This window comes from Gymnodraco acuticeps, unplaced genomic scaffold (genome assembly GCF_902827175.1).
Source record: "Gymnodraco acuticeps unplaced genomic scaffold, fGymAcu1.1, whole genome shotgun sequence".
Classification (NCBI taxonomy): domain Eukaryota; kingdom Metazoa; phylum Chordata; class Actinopteri; order Perciformes; family Bathydraconidae; genus Gymnodraco; species Gymnodraco acuticeps.
The window spans coordinates 3,996,207-4,016,552 of NW_022990440.1; the positions used below are offsets into that span (position 1 = coordinate 3,996,207).

A 20,346-nucleotide genomic window follows, 5' to 3' on the forward strand; every position below is an offset into this window, starting at 1 on the left:
TAAAGAGATGCCTCAGATAAACTACATTTGGACTAGAGTGCATGTTCACACCTTAACATCCTGATTAAATTGAACCACAAATACTGCTTACCGTTTAATGTTGTAGTAGTTAACGTAAGACTCAGACATGACAGTTAAACCTTAGTCAGGGTTACACTTTGTGGTTGAAGTGTCTGAATGAATAGTAGTGTTAATCAACATGCATGTAGCTATCTGTCAGTCATGTCAGCTGTCTATCATATCAGTGGTCAATAGCAGGTGAAGCTGTGTTGGAGTTTGAAAGCAGGAAATATCTGCTTATTTTAATCAAAGCTATATAGAAAGGTTGTCTAACGGCTTGCGTTTTGGTCAAGCTGTTCACATGCGCTACTTGAAGCATATTTTTACACTTTCAATTTATGCTCGTTACTATGGTAATTGTATGTCGGGCTCTGAGCGTTACGTACGCTCAATGGCGCGCCTTAATGCATCGTGTGAGGAAACAGATGGAGGGCTGAAGCTGCTGCAGTCAGTGACATTAAAGACACAGATAAAAAAGGAGAAACTCCATGTTTAATCTTATCAGTAAATACTGTATATTTTACAATAAGACAACCTTTGTTTAAAGCTCTCTCAAACTGCCTTACATATTTTAAACCTATTTGATCTATTGTTTTCATTAAGGCTATCTTCAACTATCTTTAAAGGTTGAAAAGCACTTGATCTATTATGTGCTAGGAGACTTGCAGCAGGTATACATCTAGTGTTACGCTTTTCTTTACTTTCTCCAAATATATTCAATGTCTCTCTTTGCATGGCAGTTATCATCTAATGAAAACTATGGTAATTCAGATTTTTCAGCACTTTTAATTCAGGTTATCCTTTTAAGACCTGAGAAGAAAAAAAAATATTTTAAAATGTCTTACCCTGTACATCACTAATCACACATGCATGCATTAGTATGTCTTATGTGCTTTCCTTTGAATGCAATTCCCAGAGAAACATGAAAGACTTTTTGCCTCACAGTAGGTCTAATCACAACAGATTAAGTCATGGTTATCGCTTATCATTTTTTAACCAAGACTTCCTGTTACTTTCGTCCAAACCCTAGTATAGACACTAGGTGGAGAAGAAGCACTTAAAAAAGTGTTATTTTTGTCCCTAGCCGGAAAGCATGTTTATTTTCCTGTGAATCACAAAGGGCCAGAGCCTAAAACCAGTAAGAAAAACAACATGGGAGGGATGGAGAGGAACGTAGAGGAAATTTAATTAGCGGTTGTCCATTCCTCCGGCCCCAGTGTTTGGTCTCGGCAGGGCAGAGCAGTGGGCAGCGAGAGCAGAAAGAAATCAAAGGCTCCTTGATTAGCGGCGGTCTGAGTCAATACGTTTGCATCTGTGTTTGTGTAAGAGTGCGCGTCTGACGCCACAAGACATCAAACCGGGGAGAGACAGGAAATGCTGCATGTGGCTCACAACAAGCATGTATATTTAGAAAAAGAAAAATGTTTAAATTACACAAGAACTTTGAGTCCCGCACATGAGCCTCATCACTCATGTTTTATTTATCGTATCTTCACGGGGCGTTTCATTTTATCATCAAAACTCGTGCCCTGGAAAGGATAGGATAGACACATTGAACCCACAACTCGATTACAGTTGTAAAACAGTCTTATTTGAAAACCACAGTGTTTCCTGAGAAATCCTTCTTCATTGCCACATCATGAGAAGTGTTTAAATGTTTCAGAAATATCTCTTCATTTCGTTGCCCTGATTTTGGCCGGAAAAGTTTGGTTTTGTTGTCCCAAAAAAGGTTTTAATGTGTTCATGATCCTCCAAGAGTACATTCTTGCTTTAACAAGCTTCTGGAATATTCTCAAGTTTCCTTTATATATACATAAATCAAAGACTAAAGTGAATTATCTGATTTAATCTCTTTGTAATGTCATGCTCTGACATCTTATAACACCTACCAAATTGCAGGATAAATGAAATGCTCTTTTGTACACCAGCTCATACATTTTGTCACAACCTGCCTCCATTTTCCGTGCCCAATCTGTACTGTTCTTATGCAATTCTCCAAAGAGATAAGAGGAAGCAGGATGGCTGACTTCTAAGCTACTTCCACTATCAGCTCTGTTTAAGGATTCAGTAGCCTCAGGCTATTTCAACATATTTAGCAATAAATCATTATAATACACTACATATGTGTTTTTTAAGAGGATGAACTCAATGTGTTTTGCATTTTTCTCAATACGATTGAACAAAAGACACCACAGCTCCGAGGCGCCGCTTGTAAAGGAAATACAATGGGAAAAATGTAACTTAATTCAGGAGAATTTGGTGAATTCTTTCACCAAAGAATAAGTAAAGAATAGTATGATCTTGACCTGGAGTTAAAGGTTTAAAAACTTGGATTTAAGGACATGTTCAATAAATATGAATATACAGGAGTATGAAAGAGAGTCTATAGGCTCTCATAACAAGGGATTGCTCCCCACTACACCTCACTCTCTCCACTGTTTAATGGGGCCGGCCTTTTGCCAAGGTCCACTGGCAGGCCCCCTCAGAGGTGCCCCCTCACTCTCTCACACACACACACACACACACACACACATTTTCATAGCACAGTTCTCTTGTATAATTCTGGTTATGCAATAGTGAGTGAATGGCCACCCCACATTGTGCGCTGAGGCAGAGACAGAGTTGGCAGTGGAGGGGGTCGGTGGTGCTCACTGGTTTGTCAGAAATATTTTAGAGCTTTTAAAGACATATCCACTCGGAGCTAGATGACGGTAGAAGCATCATTGTAGGAAACCTCTTCTGATGTGTTGCTTTTGAACCCTAGAGTTCCTTCCCCCCATAGCTGACATTTCCACCTTTTTTAAAAAAGGCTTCTCACACCATTCCAGAAAATGGCCTCTATCTGAAAGAAAATGGTTTCAAAGTGGAGCAAGCTCTTCTTTTTCTGTTTGTCTCACATCTCTGTGTCCCATTTGGGGATTTAAACCAGTGGAAAGAAGATACTTCACCCATGGGAACTGATTTTTTTCTTTCAGGGATGGCAACACAGTGGCACAGCTAGTCATTACTTCCTGTGTCAGTGTGCATTTGTGCATGCTGGCTGGTCATGTACATGATGTACAGCACAGAGCCGGGTCAGGGGTCAGTGTACCTGGGGCGGGCCCTGTCTTTGTCTGATAGTGAGGTCATTTCATCCGCCCCAAATCTCTCTATCTCATTTCCCCTCTCTGGGGTGCAGTTTACCCACAAACCCCTCCATTATGAGACAAGATGCCCACGCATAACCTATAGGTCTATCTTTGAACTACTACTGATAGAAATGTACTTTCAATACCTGAGATATCTAAGCAACCATTAGCATGAAAAGCATAACATTAGCAACATTTGGATTTGAATCAAACAATACATGAACAAGATTATTTATCCTGTAATGCCAACTTAAAAAAGTATTTGTATACACAGTCCTGTATGCAGTATAGCAGGCGCAGTGTGTATCTGATGATTCAATTACCTTTATGACGTTAAACGTTAGAAGTGTGGCTCACACTTGCTGCACCTTTTTCACCACATGATGCAAAGACAGGTGACAAGGTGTGTTGAGGCATTCATATGGTTAAATATGAATTTGGAAAATACCAGTTTGACATTTTCACTACCTACTGGCACCAAACAGCAAACAGACAGGTTAGCGACTAACTGGTGAAGAAAATGTTACTTTTTCAGAAGCACTCTCTTGGAAATCAATTGATCCAGCTTCAACCTTAAAATCTTCGTCTCATTGAACACGTCTCAAACTGAACTCAACACTCTCTAAAGAGTTCTGCGTTCCCTTCCTGACCTCGCCTCTCATCTGCCGTTTGATATTAATGGCGGTCCCTGAGCTCACTGAGAGCTTCAAGTGATTCTTTCCCCTGTGTGTTTACGTTCGGTAAACTGTCGGTTTATATGAAAGCGGCCAACACAGAGAGGATCTCGAGGAGGCTTGGCAGCCTCTCTCCTCTGCCGGTGCGACACAAAAGTGGATTTTTTTTATGTGCTTCGTAAACATGTTTTATGCAGCTCGAGAAACGGTGCCTCAGACGTCCTGGGACTTGTGTTAAATATTCCAGCCGGGGGCTTAAAAGCATTTAAATGAATATTAAACATGAATATGGCAAAGTTCAAACGTTTGGGAAGGTGAAGAGAGAAAACACACTGACCAAAGAGTTTTTTTATTTATTTTCGCCGCCTTTTAATCTGTAATTCAGGAGTGACATTTCTTGGCTGCTGGTCAAAACCTTTAATACGAGTGGAAGGGGAATCATGAAAAAGTTATTGGAAGGATTAAGCTCAACAAGGTTATTTCAGTTCACATTGTAAATGGTTTCAGGACAGTGTTTATGTGGGAACAAGAATTGTGCAGGTTTTCGTGACACAGCAGGTAGCAGCTCCAACAGGGCGAGGGTGTCAAACCAGTTGATTATAACTAACAGAGCCAATACGATTATGTCAAGTATCTGTAAACAGAGTAAAATGTTATGACAGATTACCAGTCTGTCAGCCAAGTGTTAACATCAAACGGTGGGATACCAGGAGGATGATGAGTAATGTGCTTCGTGAAATGACTAAATCCTGTTGATGAAAATGTCAAGATAACACCGATGACTTCATGTGCGAAAAGTACAATTTGTACAGTAGCTTCAAACTTCCCCGGGCTGCACGAGCTTCCAATCAGATGACGCACAGCCACGTTGAGAACTTGATTTTATTTTAGTTGAATGTAAATAATGTCTTGGCACACATGCCTGCACTGAGAGCGAGTGAGGAAGGAGAGAAGAAAAAAAAGGGCGACCACATATAAAAAAATCCATGGGAGAAAAGTATGCCTTTATCTTTTAATAAACCGTAAAGCCAGGAGGCAACATGAAATTACAGCATAATAGCAGTGCAGAGTCTTCTGAAGACTTAATTGCCTTAATTATAGCAGTGCAGAGCAAGAGAGAGAGGGAAAGGAAAGCATGAAGAGGAGGAGGAGGAGGAGGAGGAGGAGGAGGAGGAGGAGGAGGAGGAGGAGGAGGAGGAGGAGGAGGAGGAGGAGGAGGAGGAGCCATGAGGAAGGAGGGAATCAGAGAAGAAGAAAGTAGTAAAAAAAAGAGTGATGTGATGGAGGAACTATGTGAGAGCCAGATGTTGCAGGTGTAATCCAGGTGCACCCGTCTGCAGATAACCTCCCGTGTCCCCTGCGTATGGAGAGGTGCGCTGATGTGGTAATATGAGAATCCTCCAGCCACGATGGAGTGAGCGCCGCACTGAGAAAAAGTCTCTTTCCAGTCGAGTGAGAATTCCTCTCCCTCAGATCTTACACGCTGGCAGGGATGCTAAACATAGCTTTCATTTTCCTAGTGTCTAGACTGGGTTCTCAGTACTTTCTGCTGTGGCTTTTCCTTCACCCAGGGAAGATTGTACTCCTAATTCTCGTGCCTCGGAGCCAGCAGGAAGTGTGTTTAGCCAGCAGTCTTGTAAAGTACCTGGGAACCCCACACCCCCACCCCAGCCCAGAGCATGCAGTTCAGGTGGAGAGTTCAGTTTATTTATGAGCAATTATTGTAGGATGTGAGGAGTAGGTCAATGGCTCTTGCCTTCGTCGTACTTCGATTTGCCTCTTACTTCTGAGAGATTGCACCTTCAATTTCTTTTAAGGGGGATGTTGAATAAAGTTTTGTTTCTACTAATCAATTACAACAGATGGTGGTGACTAAGCTTTGAGTACATCATTATAATTCAATTATATTTATTAATGCTCTCAACAAGTAAAAAAGCATTCATCATATCCCTCACTGCAGTTACATGGCTGCAGTGAGGGATATAGTATGATAAATGACATCATCTGATTGTTGCATTTGAACAAATACATATACTGTTGTAGCTGGTGGAGGCAGAGCTAGTTTGAATTACTTTGTATAAAGTTTGGTAGTTCCAATACCGAGGGTTGCAAGTATCTTGCAACCCTCGGTATTGGAACTATTTGTACATTTGCCCACAAAATGTAGTGCAGTAAAAGTATAAAGTTATGTGAAAATACTCAAGTAAAGTACAAGTACCTCCATTTTTATCTAAAGTAGAGTACTTAGTTACATTACACCACAGCTTGTAATATTGGATCCCTTAAATGATCAAAAGCTGCGCCTCGTATGTAATCTACGACTCTCTTGAAATTCCTGTCAAATCTATATGAAACTGGTGTGAATAAAAGACTTTAGCGTCTTATTGATCTTTGTTTTTTTTTAAGTTTGCTGCAGAGGATGGACTTGTCTTAACCTTTTTACCTTGTATACAGGAACTCTGCCATTTGACATTCTGCAGCCAGTTTGAGTCAGTGAAGTAAACAGGTTGACCTGACTGTTCACTTTTCAGCAACATCACAAAGTCTGAAGAATGTACATTACCGATCACAAAGCAATACCCTGCCTTTGGAGTCCAGGGTTGTCGTTTTGCATGGAGTTGGGAAGGAGATGTGTCATGTTTTTAAGAGAACCAGTTTGCCTGTGGGGGCATTTTTGTTGTCGTCAGGCAAGTCCCTGCACTGCAGCGCAGGCCTGCCCCGAGTGGAGATTCTTTCGGAGGGAGATCTCTTTCTTCTTGAAGCGTCTTACCAAGAGCTATTAATTATTTACTGGGAGAGCTAACATCAAAGGAGCAGACTTGTGCTGAATTAAATGGGGGCTGGAGCCTGGCAGTGTGGAGCTGAGAGAAAAACTGCGTGAGAGGGAAAAGCCGAGCGAGATATTCGCTCCCGTTGCTTTTGAACTTTCCGAGTAGAAGAAAAAGTGAAAGAAGAAAGAAAAGAGCGATGTTAGTTTATGTAAAGGAAGCAGGACGAAAGAGAAAGTTGGAAGAGTTTGTGTTTATAGCTCAACACTGTTTTAATGTTTCGCTGTTTGACAAGGCTTTCATACACTGCTGGGAAAGATTGAATCCGTTCGCAGGGTTAATTAGTCTTTAATGAGCTATGAAAGTCACATTTATAAACATCTTGTATGTGGATTAAACCGAGGGGGACTCTAATTGAAACGTAGCGCACACATACTTCAGAGTCATGATGTGTTTACATTTCCCTGAAGCTGATGTTAAAGTTGTGGTACACATGCCACCCCTGATATCAAAGGCTTGGCTTCTTTTTTTCCTCCTGCTGCGACTTGTCCATGAAGAAGTAGTCCCACCAAAAGTACCTGAAGTGATGAACACCCATGCATGTGTGTTGCTAGTTGAACAAAATTGAACATATTCTATATTTAGAATCATTATTGACAGTTGTTGATTGACAGCAAACACCTCTGGGGCTATTTCTTGCTATGGATAACTAGCTCATCATGCTACTTCTTGGACAGGAATATTTAATAAATAACATCTTTCTAAGGACTCATAAAACACAAATGGAGTATGGAAATGATGTTGCAACCCATCAAAAGGAAAAATGAAATCAAATGTACAGTTACAAATCTTGATCATATCACACTTCCTCAGCTGCACACGTTTAAGAAATGAGCACTTTGATAAGTTTCAAACAGCTGGAAATGTACTAACACAGCTGAAAAAGGGGCAGAATCATATTTACCCAAACTGCAGGTAAATGGTAAAAAGAAACGGGATTATTTAATACATCACGTTCTATGACAGTCTTTAAAATATTACTGATACATCATTCAAATCAATTGAGTTAAGGTTATGCCTCTGTGATGAGTACAGCTGGAGGCTTTATGTATTCTGGTTGTTCCTCCATATGTCCATTCATCTGTACCATTCTCTACAAAGCGATATTGCAGGAATGCCTTGAGGAAAAAAATTATATAATATTTGCCGTGAAAATCCACTTGGAATCGAAAATAAACTGATTTGCAGTCACTTGCGTTCACTTCACAAAAACACATTTTTAGCCAGAACATGAGGCATATGCTATATTATGACAAAGTCACACAAATGTCTAAAAGGATCAGAATTACAACTTTTGGACAGACATGGTGGATTTTCTGTTCTTATATTTAATTACGTATTTGAAGTTGATCAGTCAAAACCACCTGTCACTTTCCAATCACAGGGCGGTAAGTGGCAATTTTACAGATCCAACATCTATCAGCAAAATGAAAGCCAGAAACAAAAACGTAATAAAAGGTAATGACGGACGGCTGTCTGACAATGTGAATAATAGGTAGAGTAACTTGCTGTGGCTTTCTCTGTCACCAGAACCCATTAAAACATTGTGAGCCAACACATTTTGGACTGACACGTTATCTCCCCGCTGCCTCCATGTAAACACTAGAGGAGCAGTGAAGCTGATCTGGCAGCTAATGGTGGACCAACACCTGAGTCTTTTCTGTGTACACCGTGGCAAAAGATGTAGAAAACATGCTCAACGTTTCATAGTTGAGTCATGTTACCTCAGAGATCAACATGTTATGAAAAAAGCCATTGCGCCTCCCCCGCACATACCAGTAACCCCCCTCCCTCCCCTCTCTGTGTCCTCTGTCAGGGCCCAGCGATGACACTCTCCAGCCACTCGGCAGCAAAGTCACAGCAATGTACATTGTCACTTTGATCTTCACCCCCCCCCCCCCCCACCTCTCTTCCCTCCAGTTATGAGGAGCACTGGCAAGAACCCAAGGGCACTTGATAATACCAGGATATGATCCCAGCCCCGCTATTTTAAATCGTGTAGTGCAGACATCAAAACGTTGTCTAAATAGGGCGCCGTGAATCAAAAGTAGTCGTAGGGGAGAGAAGCAGCAGCTAAGATAAAGTTTTCTGTATTTTTATTTCAAACAAGGGGAAGCCAATTTGGATTCTGCATGGAGATAAGCAGCTAAGATAAAGTTTTCTGTATTTTTATTTCAAACAAGGGGAAGCCAATTTGGATTCTGCATGGAGATACTTCTGCACATCTAAGCGTCTCCCTTATCCTTTGCCTTTAGCAGAAGTCTTCAAAAGACCTCTGTGCTATGTCTCTCCCTGCTCTCACATGAAAGAAGCTCATTTTTTTTTGTTGCTGTTGGAAAACTTTATTCAACTTTCCTGAGTGCGCACAGCAGACCTCAATATGACTTTAACTCCATGTCACGCACATTTGCATCACATTTGACTCTGTGTTAGTTTGTGTCATGCTATTAGCTTAATGTCATGCAGATGTTACACCATGATGACTTCAGAGAAATGGACCATATGTGCCTGTAGCTAATGTTATCAATAGCTTGTTTACTTCCGTTTGTTTTCTATCTCATTCGCTCATTCCCGATGATCTACACTTAGGCAGAGAACTCCCCCTAGTGGGCTGAATGTTACCATCTCCACATTGCGATCATACCTGCCGTAGCGTTTCCCTTTGAACTCTTGTTGAATGCATCTAATGATTCATGTTTGTTCTGTGTGTGCAGGCGAAGAGAGCCGTGCAGCGGGGAGCCACCGCCGTCATCTTTGATGTGTCGGAGAATCCGGATGCCATCGACCAGGTTCGTACACACCTACAATTACCCAGACCTTCACACACTTTTCAACAACACTGAAAACATGCACTGCCTTTCTGCGTGTCGGCCTGCCCTGCCCTTCTGTCTGGCAGCATGTGCGTGTGCTGTTTTGCACAAACAATGATCTTTCTATCATCTCTCTCAAATGGTTTATCCAGGTTCAGCTTTCACTAGACCATGACCAAACTCTGTTGAGCTCATAATTGTACAGGTAGAAAACATTACCTCATCCCCCGAGACCACGGATCTGTGCACATTTTGGGAGCGCTCACATGGGCTACAGTAGGAACAAAGTGCATTTGTTGTTACAAGCATCCAGACATTGCTCCCTATCCTCGCTGTTAAGCGATATAATTCACAAGTTGTTCCTCTGAACGCCTTTGTCACAAGAATGCTTCTGTGGTATTCATACTCGCCACACCAGGTCTGGACTTGCAGGGTTTTTCTTCTTTCTCTCCTCTGCCGCTGAGTCGTAAAGCGCGTAGCTGAGAGATAAAAGGGATTGCGCGGAGACCACATGAAAGGCAGCGCTGGGCGGCTGTGTTAAATTCCCCCGAGAGGCTTTTCCAGTCAGAGCGGCCTGATCAGCAGAGACAGGACCCACAAGGCCGAGGGGCAGGGAGGAGGAGCTTAGGGGGAATTAAGATCCTTGGGACAAAATAAGGTGAAAAGCCTTATGAAGTTATGTACTTGACCTCCTTTTCTGTCTCAATGTATACTTCCTTTGAGGCTGATTTAATCAATAATGTGGGTTTTTTTGTGGGGGGAAGTTGAGTTTCAACTCTCTTTAAACAGCTTTTCTTATAGTTGTAATTTTGAAATGGTTTATTGTTTGTCAGAGGCTCTGTGGAGTTATTTTCTCAAAGTGGGAGCAACGCACAAGAGTGAAGCAAGAGATCAAAAGTACTTTTGAAACCAGAACATACAGTATTTCCCTGGAGAACATGACGGCAGCAGAAGAAATAGAAATGTGAATACCCTCGGTATTTCCTTTGGGCTTTTCAAATTACAGATTCCAACCAGCAGACGAGAGTAGGAGGGAGAAAGAGAAGGGGTAAAAGAAGGATGTCAACTGACTCCAAAGCCAAAACATCCTTTTCATTGACTGTTTCCCCCGGCTCCCTCTGGCAAACTGCAACCACAGTTTCCATGTGTTGAGCCTGGAGGTCATTTTGGCTAGTTAGTAAAAGAGTCCGTACACAAGCATTCGGGCAGTGCCTACTAAAGTACTTTGTCGAAAGTCCCCTGAAAATCAAGCCATGTTTACTTCCCACAGATTTAAAGGCCCCCTCTGTGCTGTGTATAATTAAAAGGCTTTGCATGGTTGACACACAATCTTGTTTTTCATGAGTGTTCAGCTTTCATACCAATACTAAAGACCTTTTAGTTATTTTCAGAACTCTCTGTGCCGTTTCTTCTTTTCATTTGTTATGGACGGTTATTTGTGTGTGACTTCAAATAAATGAACCATTTGTTTTTAAAGCTCGGCTCCATTTATTTTCATTGTTTCTATACATGACGAGTCAATACTTAGGAGGTTATGGTAAAGCTTTCCAATAGATAATAAATTAACTTTGTTTAGCAGAACTTTGTTATTTCTCCGCTGATTTAGAGCTACAGTTGAATAAAGTTGGAGGAATCACAACAGGGCAGTATATATATATAACACTGGATCATGAATTTCCTTTTATGCAATTGAAGACATTTTTTCTCATGATGAGAACCTAGACAAATTGCATTATTGACAAGATAAATGACTTGAGTGTGTACATGTGTGTTTGATGTAGTTCTTTCTTCTTCCCTCTGTTCAGCTGAACCAGGTTGCAGAGGATCCTCTGAAGCGGCCCGTGGTTTACGTGAAGGGCAATGACGCCGTCAAATTGATGAACATCGTCAACAAGCAGAAAGTGGCCCGCGCTCGGATACAACACAGACCACCGAGGGTAAGAGCACATGCCAAAACCACACTCCGTGTAGATGACGTGCATGTGTGTGACACTAATCTAAGGCACATGTGAGGAACATGAGGAAAAGGTGAACATGTTTGTGAGGCCCAAGCAGCAATCAGCACAGAGAAGTTTTTTAAGATGTGAAGACATTCAAAAGTTCCAGCTGTGAAATCTGACCCTGTCTTTCTTATCCGTTTCCCAGAGGCACTGAGGGAGATACATATCAGCCATTCAAAGAACTGTTTGTCTGCTTAGAAATATTCGATAAAAGGACCAGCACTTGGAGGTCAAATAACTTGACATAATGAAAGCCTGAGAGAAGTTGTTTTGATGAGAATAACAATCTTGCTAATCTTATAATAAAAGTGTTTACCCCCACAAGTTATCGGACTCATCTCAGCAAAAAGCAAAGATGCAAATTCTGCTTTTTCAAGTAAATAAAGTCTGAAATAATGATCTAATTATCAAATGAACTGGCAATTGATCAGTCTGTTATTGAGCGAAAAGCAGTGAAATCTACGGAGTTAAGCATTTAATTAGCTTGTGTCAACCAACCAACATTCCAAAACCCAAGTAAATCCTCCCAGTTGAGAAACTAGAACAACATGATCATTGCTTGAAAAATGACAAATCCTTGACAAACAAACCCCTTCTGCCGATAAGCTTTGTATTGAAGCGTTTTTTCTGCAATCTGCAGAGTTGTCTTGTTTGATTGAGAGATGTAGTTGTGACTACATCCGACAGTCTTACATTGACACAATGGCAACAACAAAAAAGACACTGCAATGATTTAAATGCACATTCAATCGTCCATCCATAAAGTCCTTTTTATTTATTTGTATTTGCCTAATAACATGTTCAACGAGTCACATCACTGAGTGGTCTGCTCTAATGAGCAACTAACCATTTTTAACGACTGCGTGTGAAGATAATTTGACAAATGTGTTTCTCTTGCCCTCTTTTTTCCACAGCAGCCCACAGAATATTTCGACATGGGCATCTTCCTAGCTTTCTTCGTGGTTGTGTCGCTGGTGTGCCTCATTCTGCTCATCAAGATCAAACTCAAGCAAAGGAGAAGCCAGGTCAGTGTCAGAACACACACTCATCACAAAGCAAGTTCGAGTCACAAACACAGTGATGTGACACAAAACACGCTTCCCAATGCCGTGTTTTTCCACGCAGCGTGGCTCTACCAGAGCTGGGTGACGGTAGCAACCATTTTGATTGATTCCTCTCGATGGTTAACTAAAAGCTCTCAGTGGAGGCTTATGTCTGGGCGCATGAATCAGGATTAGCATTTAATTAGCGCTGATGAGAAGTTGGCCGCTGGGGCAAAAAAACACAGAGGTGTCATGACAGAGCAGAAAAACTGTAGCGGCATCCGGTGTAATCCCGTCAGCACACGTGTGTCAAGACACTTTCTTTCTCTGTGTGTGTGTAATTTGTGGCACAGCAGCCGATGACTTCCTTTGGTGGTTAATTAAGAGAGCAGCTCACACCAGAGGGGACTGTTACATTACAACAACCTTTCCTCCCTGAAATGGGAAAATGCAATAAACATCTTGTAGTGTAAATATTGTTAATACAGTATTAACATTTCCTCTCTAGTTTGACTGTTAAAAGCAGAACAGTTTGGGCTTTATCTAAGGTTTCCTCCAGGGTTTGCCCTCACAACACTGCAGTTAATTACCTCATGTTCTATATTTCTTAACCCTGTGATGAGATTGGCTTTCATGCCAAAGTTCATTGCTCTTTAACTTACAAGGATGTCCTTAGAAAGACTTCAATTATCCCGTTGTGAGGCAGCAAGAAAAAGGCCCTGGAGAGCGTTCCTTCCTTTAAGTAAAGCCTACACATAAATAACTCTGGTTTACTGCTTTATGTCCCAATGTCTGCTACACATGTGAATCATTTAGTTTAATCCTCATAAGTGGTTCTGCATGTGGCAACTTTCATCAATCACCAAGCTATATTTTGAAGGCAATACAAAACAAATGAGTGATAAAAAGAGTGGAGAACCAGAGAGCGTTGCTAAAGCATCAGTGAAACATTGCACAATGATGTAATGTGACAATGGGGAACATGTCTAATCATGACAAATGTAACCCTCTGTCATTAAAGGGGCCCTATTATGCTTTTGGGGGGTTTTCTTCTCTGCAGTGTGTTATATAGGTTTTTGTGGCTGCTAAGGTTAAAATCCCAAGTGTGGAGATGTCCTCTCCCCCCCGCCCTTTCCTGCCTGAAACGCCTTGATTGTAGTCCTTTGTTTACTTCTGTAACATAGTGACATCACTACATTACACTCGCGCTTCTATTGGCTAGTGCTCCAACACAGTGTACGTGATAGGCTAAGGGGCCGGAAATTTGTAAGCTAAGTTGACCAATCACAACAGAGCCGACCAGCTAACCAATCAGAGAACACTGGGCTCTGTTTCAGACAGAATATGTAAGAGAGTATGAACAAAATAAAGAGCTTTTTGAATATTAAAGCATGTAAACATGTCACAGTAGAACATACAAATATGAACCTCGAAATGTGCATAATAGGAGCTTTTGAACATCAACAAAGAAGAACACGGTTAAAAAGTTGCCAACACTGACGCATGGAAATGTAATGGGTTTTTTACCCAGAAACATCCTCTCTGAGTGGACTGTTAGTTTTATCATTGAAATGCCTTGTTTGTGGGTCTCATAATCCTCGCTGAACCTGTACCTCACCCCCCCCCCCACCACAGAGCTCCATGAACAGAATGGCCATCCAAGCCTTGGAAAAGATGGAGACGAGGAAGTTCAAGGCCAAAGGAAAGGGCCAGCGCGAGAGCAGCTGTGGAGCCTCCGATTCTCTGAGCAGCAGCTCCACCTCCGACTGCGCCATCTGTCTAGAAAAGTACATCGATGGGGAGGTAAGAAAAGATGCTACGTCCTTTGAGTTCATATAGAGACTTTATCTGCTTTGATGACAGACGGTATAATGGTATTGCCATCAACTTTTTTTTCAATACGGGTTGCAATGCTAGCTCTCACATTAATACCTTTCTTTTTGTATATGTACACATATAAGTATACTATTTCGAAATGAACTTTTAGCCAGTCCACATATTTTGGTAGCTAATGCAACTAAAAACCGTGATAATACCTCAACTTAGTGAAAAGGGTACCTCAAAAACGGTAAAGTGTGGCTTTGTCAGGCTCTTGGAGAGAAATATTAATAATAATGTTTCAGTATAGAGACGTTTGGTCGTTTGGTCATTTAAGTCCCAAATACTTTGTGGTTTCATATTTTGCGATTAAACTCTTATAATGAGCATAAACTACATCTTGTTTGCGTTATTTAACTTGTATTTTGTTTAATTTTTGGTTTACCATACACATTTTATAAGGATCTTGTTTATTGTGAACTGTGGTGAACCTTATTTTATTTGTATCTGTTGGGACCATGATTGTGAAATCTAATCAAAAACACCAATGAACCTTTTTAAAAAGCTAAACAAAAACTGATTACAATTTCTCTTAGCAACTCAGAGATAATGTACGTGAGCGGCTGTTTATCCAAACTCTAGAGCATAAGTGGACCATGAGGGAGAAACAACTTTGCTGGCAGTGTTAGTGTGGTCACCGTCCACCTGTGCTTGTTTTCTTTTCTTTATATTCTGTAGACATGAAACATAATGCAGTTATGTGGACAATAGAATGGAAGTTCCCCTGATGTGCTCGGGGACCGCGATCCTCCGTGACGCTCTTTCCGGCGCCTTTTCAGATGTTTAGTTCAGTCTTTGAGAGCACCTGGAGAGATAACGGTACCCAGAGTGCATTAGGTTGTGATTATGCTTCCTGTTTTCCCAAATGTGGCTTTCTTTCATCTTTTAAAGGAGTCATTGTAAAAATATGTTTCCCAATGTTGGACTTTTAAGCTTAACTGTAACAGCATTGCTCATCTTCGCTATGGGGACAAACCCCATTGCCCGGGGGGGGGGGGGGACATAGTTGGCTTATGTGTAAGGTTTGTTTTTGTGGTTATGTGTCTCTTCGGTGAAGAAATCATAACAAAGCGTGGCGCCAGGCTTGCACAGAGGAAGTGGCAATATAAAAGGCTGAATGGCATCAAAGCGCTTTTTCTGCAGTGAATCAACAAAAGCCTGGGTGGAAGAGGGCCCAAAGATGAGTCACATCAACCTTAGAATAAAGTATTAATGGCAGTGAGAGCTCTCCTCCTGTCATCCTGGAATTCCTCCATGCCAGTTCTCCGTCTGAATACAAAGTGTTGCATTCCTTTCATATCAATCCTCCAGTGTTAGCCGTTTGTTTGTTTTGTTCCAGAAAGTGGTGACATTGACGACAGACTATTTGTACCATTGTGTGACTTGTTGTTAAGGGTTTTGTTTTTGGCATAATATGAATTAGATTACTCAGAGGTAAAATGTTAATCAATTCACTACAGTTGACAGCTCTGTACAGCTTTGCTGCCACCTTGTGGACGTTTGTTACTTACCTGAGAATTGTTTATGTAACAAATTGGTAACTTTGGGAGTTGCAGGAATTCATCAATCCTGAAATTACATTTCTTCTATCGTCACCTTGACTTGTATATGGTTATATCAGCTTCACATTTTTACTAACATCTGTTTGACATTGACTGTAGGAAAGCACAACTTAACCGTGTTGGATTGCAATAACTCCTTACGCCATTGTTTAAATGTGTTTCACTTTTAGGCAGAGAGTTAATTGACACGTAAAGTATCATTATTAATTGTTATTCTTAACTTACTTGTATACAGTATGTTCCATTATGATACAAAGTGTGCCTATAAACAATTGTTATTTGTGTATTACATTACGGTAGTATCTGACAGTTGTATCTTGATGTGTTTCCCCCCACAGGAGCTGCGAGTTATCCCGTGTGCTCACAGGTTTCATAAGAAATGTGTGGACCCCTGGCTGCTCCAGCATCACACCTGCCCCCACTGTAGACACAACATCATCGGTAAGACAATATTTAGCTCTGATGTTCAGATAAAACACTCTTTGTCATCAAGAGAAAAAAAACATATTTTATCAAAGGAACAAAAAAGATACGCTGAGATACAACAGAGACATTCATGAGGATATGTTGTTATTTTTCAGAGCAAAAGAAGGGGAATCCAGGACCAGCCTGCATGGACCCCGGCAACCCAGTGCACAGCCGGCAGCGGGTGGTGCTGCCGGTCCACTACCCCGGCAGGGTGCACCGCGCCGGCCAGGTGACCGCCTACCCAACCAGAACCAGCATGGACCCCCACGGAAACCCCATCACCATGCTGACCGTGGACCAGCACCCAGATCCTCAGGGTCTGTACACCCCCCAATCAACATCCGCCTTTCTGCGGAGCTACCACCCCACCCTCCATCTGGACCACTCGGTCAACCCCCACCACTGTGGATTAGAGCACCGCGGCCCCCCCGCCTACCCAGCACAGCCGCATCACGGTGCTTTCAAACGGCCAAAGTTCCATGGTCGAAATTTTTCCCGAGCAGCGTGCTTCTCGCAGTACGAGACTATGTACCAGCACTACTATTTTCAGGGCTTGACTTTCCCCCAACAGCCCGAGGGGGGCCAGGGGCCTGCTATGGCAGGGCAGCTTGGTGGAGGAGGGGGGGCCCATAAGGGCCACCACAGCAGGGCCTTCCAGCAGGGTCTGTTATACCCCACTGTGGTGCACATGGCACCAGCCTCTGCTACAAGAATCGGTGATACTAGCAGCACTTCTGGCCTGAACTGTTACCACGGTCACCGCTCGGTGTGCAGTGGTTACCTTGCCGACTGCCCTGGCAGCGACAGCAGCAGCAGCAGCTCGGGTCAGTGCCACTGTTCCTCCAGCGACTCCATGTTGGACTGTACTGAGGTCAGCAACCAGGGGGTGTACGGCAGCTGCTCCACTTTCCGCAGCTCGCTGAGCAGCGACTACGATCCGTACGTGTACCGGAGTAAGAGTCCATGCAGGGGGTCTGTGGGGGAGGCGGGGGCTGCGGCGTGCGCCACAGCTCCTGCTGAGGATTCCTCATCCCCTGTTCCCTTGGGACACGACTGCCTGCAGCTCCCCCCCGGAGCTTCAGGATATAACTCGGGGGACCACCTCTCCAACTGCAGCTTGGAGCCCAACTACAGCAGTCACTCATCACTGGAACCCAGGGAGAACAGCAACACTAGCACTACCTCAGCCGGGGCTCCAGAGCCCCCCAGAGCAGACAGGGGGAAGGGGCCACAGGAAGAGTCGGGGGAGCTCGGGGCTGCAGCCTGTAGCTGCTGCTTCGAGGGCCCCCCTCCCAATGTGGAGTGCAAAGGGCAGGACTCGGACCAAGCTGGGCCTCTGGCCTCAGGACGCTTTCACAGGGGGATGGACTTTCACAGCGCCTCCTCCAAGAACTACTTTGCCCCCGAGCACCTGTGCCCCCCCTCGGAGCAGGTGAGCTACGAAGGGCTGCCTTGCTGCTTCTACAAAGAGCTGAAGGTGCACAGGGCCGCGGGGGGCCGCTACGCCGAGGACTATGCTGTTAATGTGCAGTACGCAGACTCGGAAGTCTGTTCCGGGCAGGGCTGCTGTGAACTCAACCAGAGAATACCCATAATTCCTGAGGACACAGATTGTGAATTGGGCCCAGGGGAAGAGACCCAGAGCAGTTTATTACCCATTAATGTCCCAGTGGAGGCAGAGGGGCGGACAGCAGAGCAACATGAGCCCAGGGAGAGGTATTTTACCTCTGGACAATTTAGAGGTCAGTCGTACCCTCTGGAGGAGGAGACCAGGGCTTTGTTTCACCCTCAGCTCTCTGCCAGCCCAGCTGCTTTGGGGAGCAGTACACCATCAAATGAGGGGGGTCTTGGTATATGAACTTAGAGCCCAGTGAGATGGGACTCAGTCTGAAGTATGTATTTGGTACCGAATCTGTCAGTCAATCATTGAAACCCTCAGCTGCCTTGTTGTAACCGTGCTCTCTGAGCACTGAATGTTATCATCTTCGATTGTGTGGATGTCTACTGAAATGGCCTGTCATTTCTAGACAGTGTGTCAAGTTCATTCCTGTGGCCATGAAACATCTCGGCACCATGTTTTCATAGCACTGAGACAAAGTGGAACTACAAATATAGATGGACTGAAACTAGAAGTAGGTTGGTTTGGTTTCTATCTGCTGCCATCAAGGGTAATTAAGTCATCTGGGCCCATTTCTTAAGAGATTTTAGTTTCTATATCTTTTCTGCAAAATCTAGGAATCTGCCTTTTTTTTCTCCACAAAAAGATCACCCTTAATTCACAAACATCTACATGTATAGGTGCACGCATAAACACTGACTGCCTATAAAGCTTCAACCACCAGCTCGAATAGGTTGTACGGACATAGCTATACCAAAACAGAAAGACTTGATTGTTTTATTTTCTTTTACTTTTGTCAAAAGCAGGGAAATGGGTCCTTTTTAAGTGTCTGTGACCCACACATTTCTCTGAGGAGAAGAAGCTATATATTACAGAAAAATGCATAGAAATGTGAATGCAAGGCTGACACTGGTGTCTATTCAATATTAATACAGAATTTGTTTATGCATTGCATTTCTGTCCAGCAGTGGCCTACCTGTATGAAATGTGCCAGAGCAACATGAAAGCCTTACGCTGGGAAGCTGTTTGTAGCAATATCTAAAAGACACTGCGCCTCTTTGGGTTGTCTGAAGTGGCAGTGTCTCGGGGTCAGTAGATGTTTTTCAGAAGCAGAGTGTTGCACTCTTACTTTTTGTTTGGAAGCCCATAAAAGTGTATTTTTGCTGTCACTTACCCAATTTCCTAAATGAGACATGCTCTAAAAGATATCTAGTATGTATCAAAAGGCCAAAGGAAGGTAGCTGGAAAAGACTCATTTTTCACAAGGGTTCCTTATTTTACTGTGATTTTTTTTTTAAACAATGCAGTTATAAATACCATAGTGTATCTGTTTGAATCATATCGTGCCATGCATAATACATACTCGCGATATCAATGCTTGTCATTCATGCCTTTCTGTTTGTCCTGCAGACTGTTTTTATACTGTTTCTATGAAATATACATTCTCTACAGAGGAAGACTTTCTGAATAACCCTATTTATAAGTTAACCCAGTGCTGTAATCAAGTGAGAATCTAATCTTGCCTTTTGCATAGAGATATGTACCTACTGCAAATATAACATTTTGGGTACTTGAGTCACTATTTAATTTTTTTGTTATCGTTTCTAGCACTTAAAATGTGTACAAAAATTAATATTTTTTAATTTTTTAAGAATATAATTATTCTCTGTCACTACCATTACAAATGTTTTAAAGAAAAAAAGGCTAGAAATCAATCTGTGTATATTTCTGTACCTGTATAGCAAACACATTTCATAAATGGAAATGTTCTCTGAATATTTATTTACTAATATATTTATCTTTAAGCCATGTCTTATGTTCAGAGTGTATGAACGTTTGAGTTATTTGGTTGCTTTTTATTTTGAGAAAAATCACTAACATGAGACTTTGTATATACATGGTAATTGCACACAAGACGATTAAATCTTCTCTGACCAAAAAACTGATTTTAAAACTTTAGTACCATACAGTTTTGTAATTAAAGTGTACAAAGATCTGTAAAATATACAGTTTTATTCAAGTAACTCATGTTGTGGTGTCCTCCTTTTTATTACCTGCACTTCACATTCAGATTTTGACATTGTTTTATCATAAGAAGAAAGTCTTTGCCTTCCGTAGCTGTTACAGAAAAATATTCCAAACTAAACTCAGTTGCTAGTAGTCCTAACATTGATACCACAAATATAGAGGCATTTTGGGATTGCTTTCTGTATTTAGTACAGTTTAAGCGTCACTGAACTGAGCTCAGGAAAATATGTTCACTCTTCATGTCGGACA

General features: G+C 42.2%; 1 protein-coding gene across 2 annotated transcripts in view; it reads left to right on the top strand.

Moving 5' to 3' along the window:
- znrf3 (zinc and ring finger 3) overlaps positions 1 to 20,093 on the top strand; it is a 68,399-nt gene extending 48,306 nt beyond the window's left edge. Inside the window, exons 3-8 of one of the 2 annotated variants that reach the window (XM_034225247.1) lie at positions 9,405 to 9,479; positions 11,306 to 11,437; positions 12,418 to 12,525; positions 14,179 to 14,346; positions 16,322 to 16,424; positions 16,565 to 20,093. In XM_034225247.1, the coding sequence (XP_034081138.1) occupies positions 9,405 to 9,479; positions 11,306 to 11,437; positions 12,418 to 12,525; positions 14,179 to 14,346; positions 16,322 to 16,424; positions 16,565 to 18,309 (2,331 nt within the window). In that variant the 3' untranslated portion in view covers positions 18,310 to 20,093. Of the gene's footprint in view, positions 1 to 9,404; positions 9,480 to 11,305; positions 11,438 to 12,414; positions 12,526 to 14,178; positions 14,347 to 16,321; positions 16,425 to 16,564 lie in introns of both variants that reach the window. The other variant, XM_034225246.1, reaches the window with a different exon arrangement.
- The last annotated feature ends 253 nt before the right edge of the window (positions 20,094 to 20,346 follow it).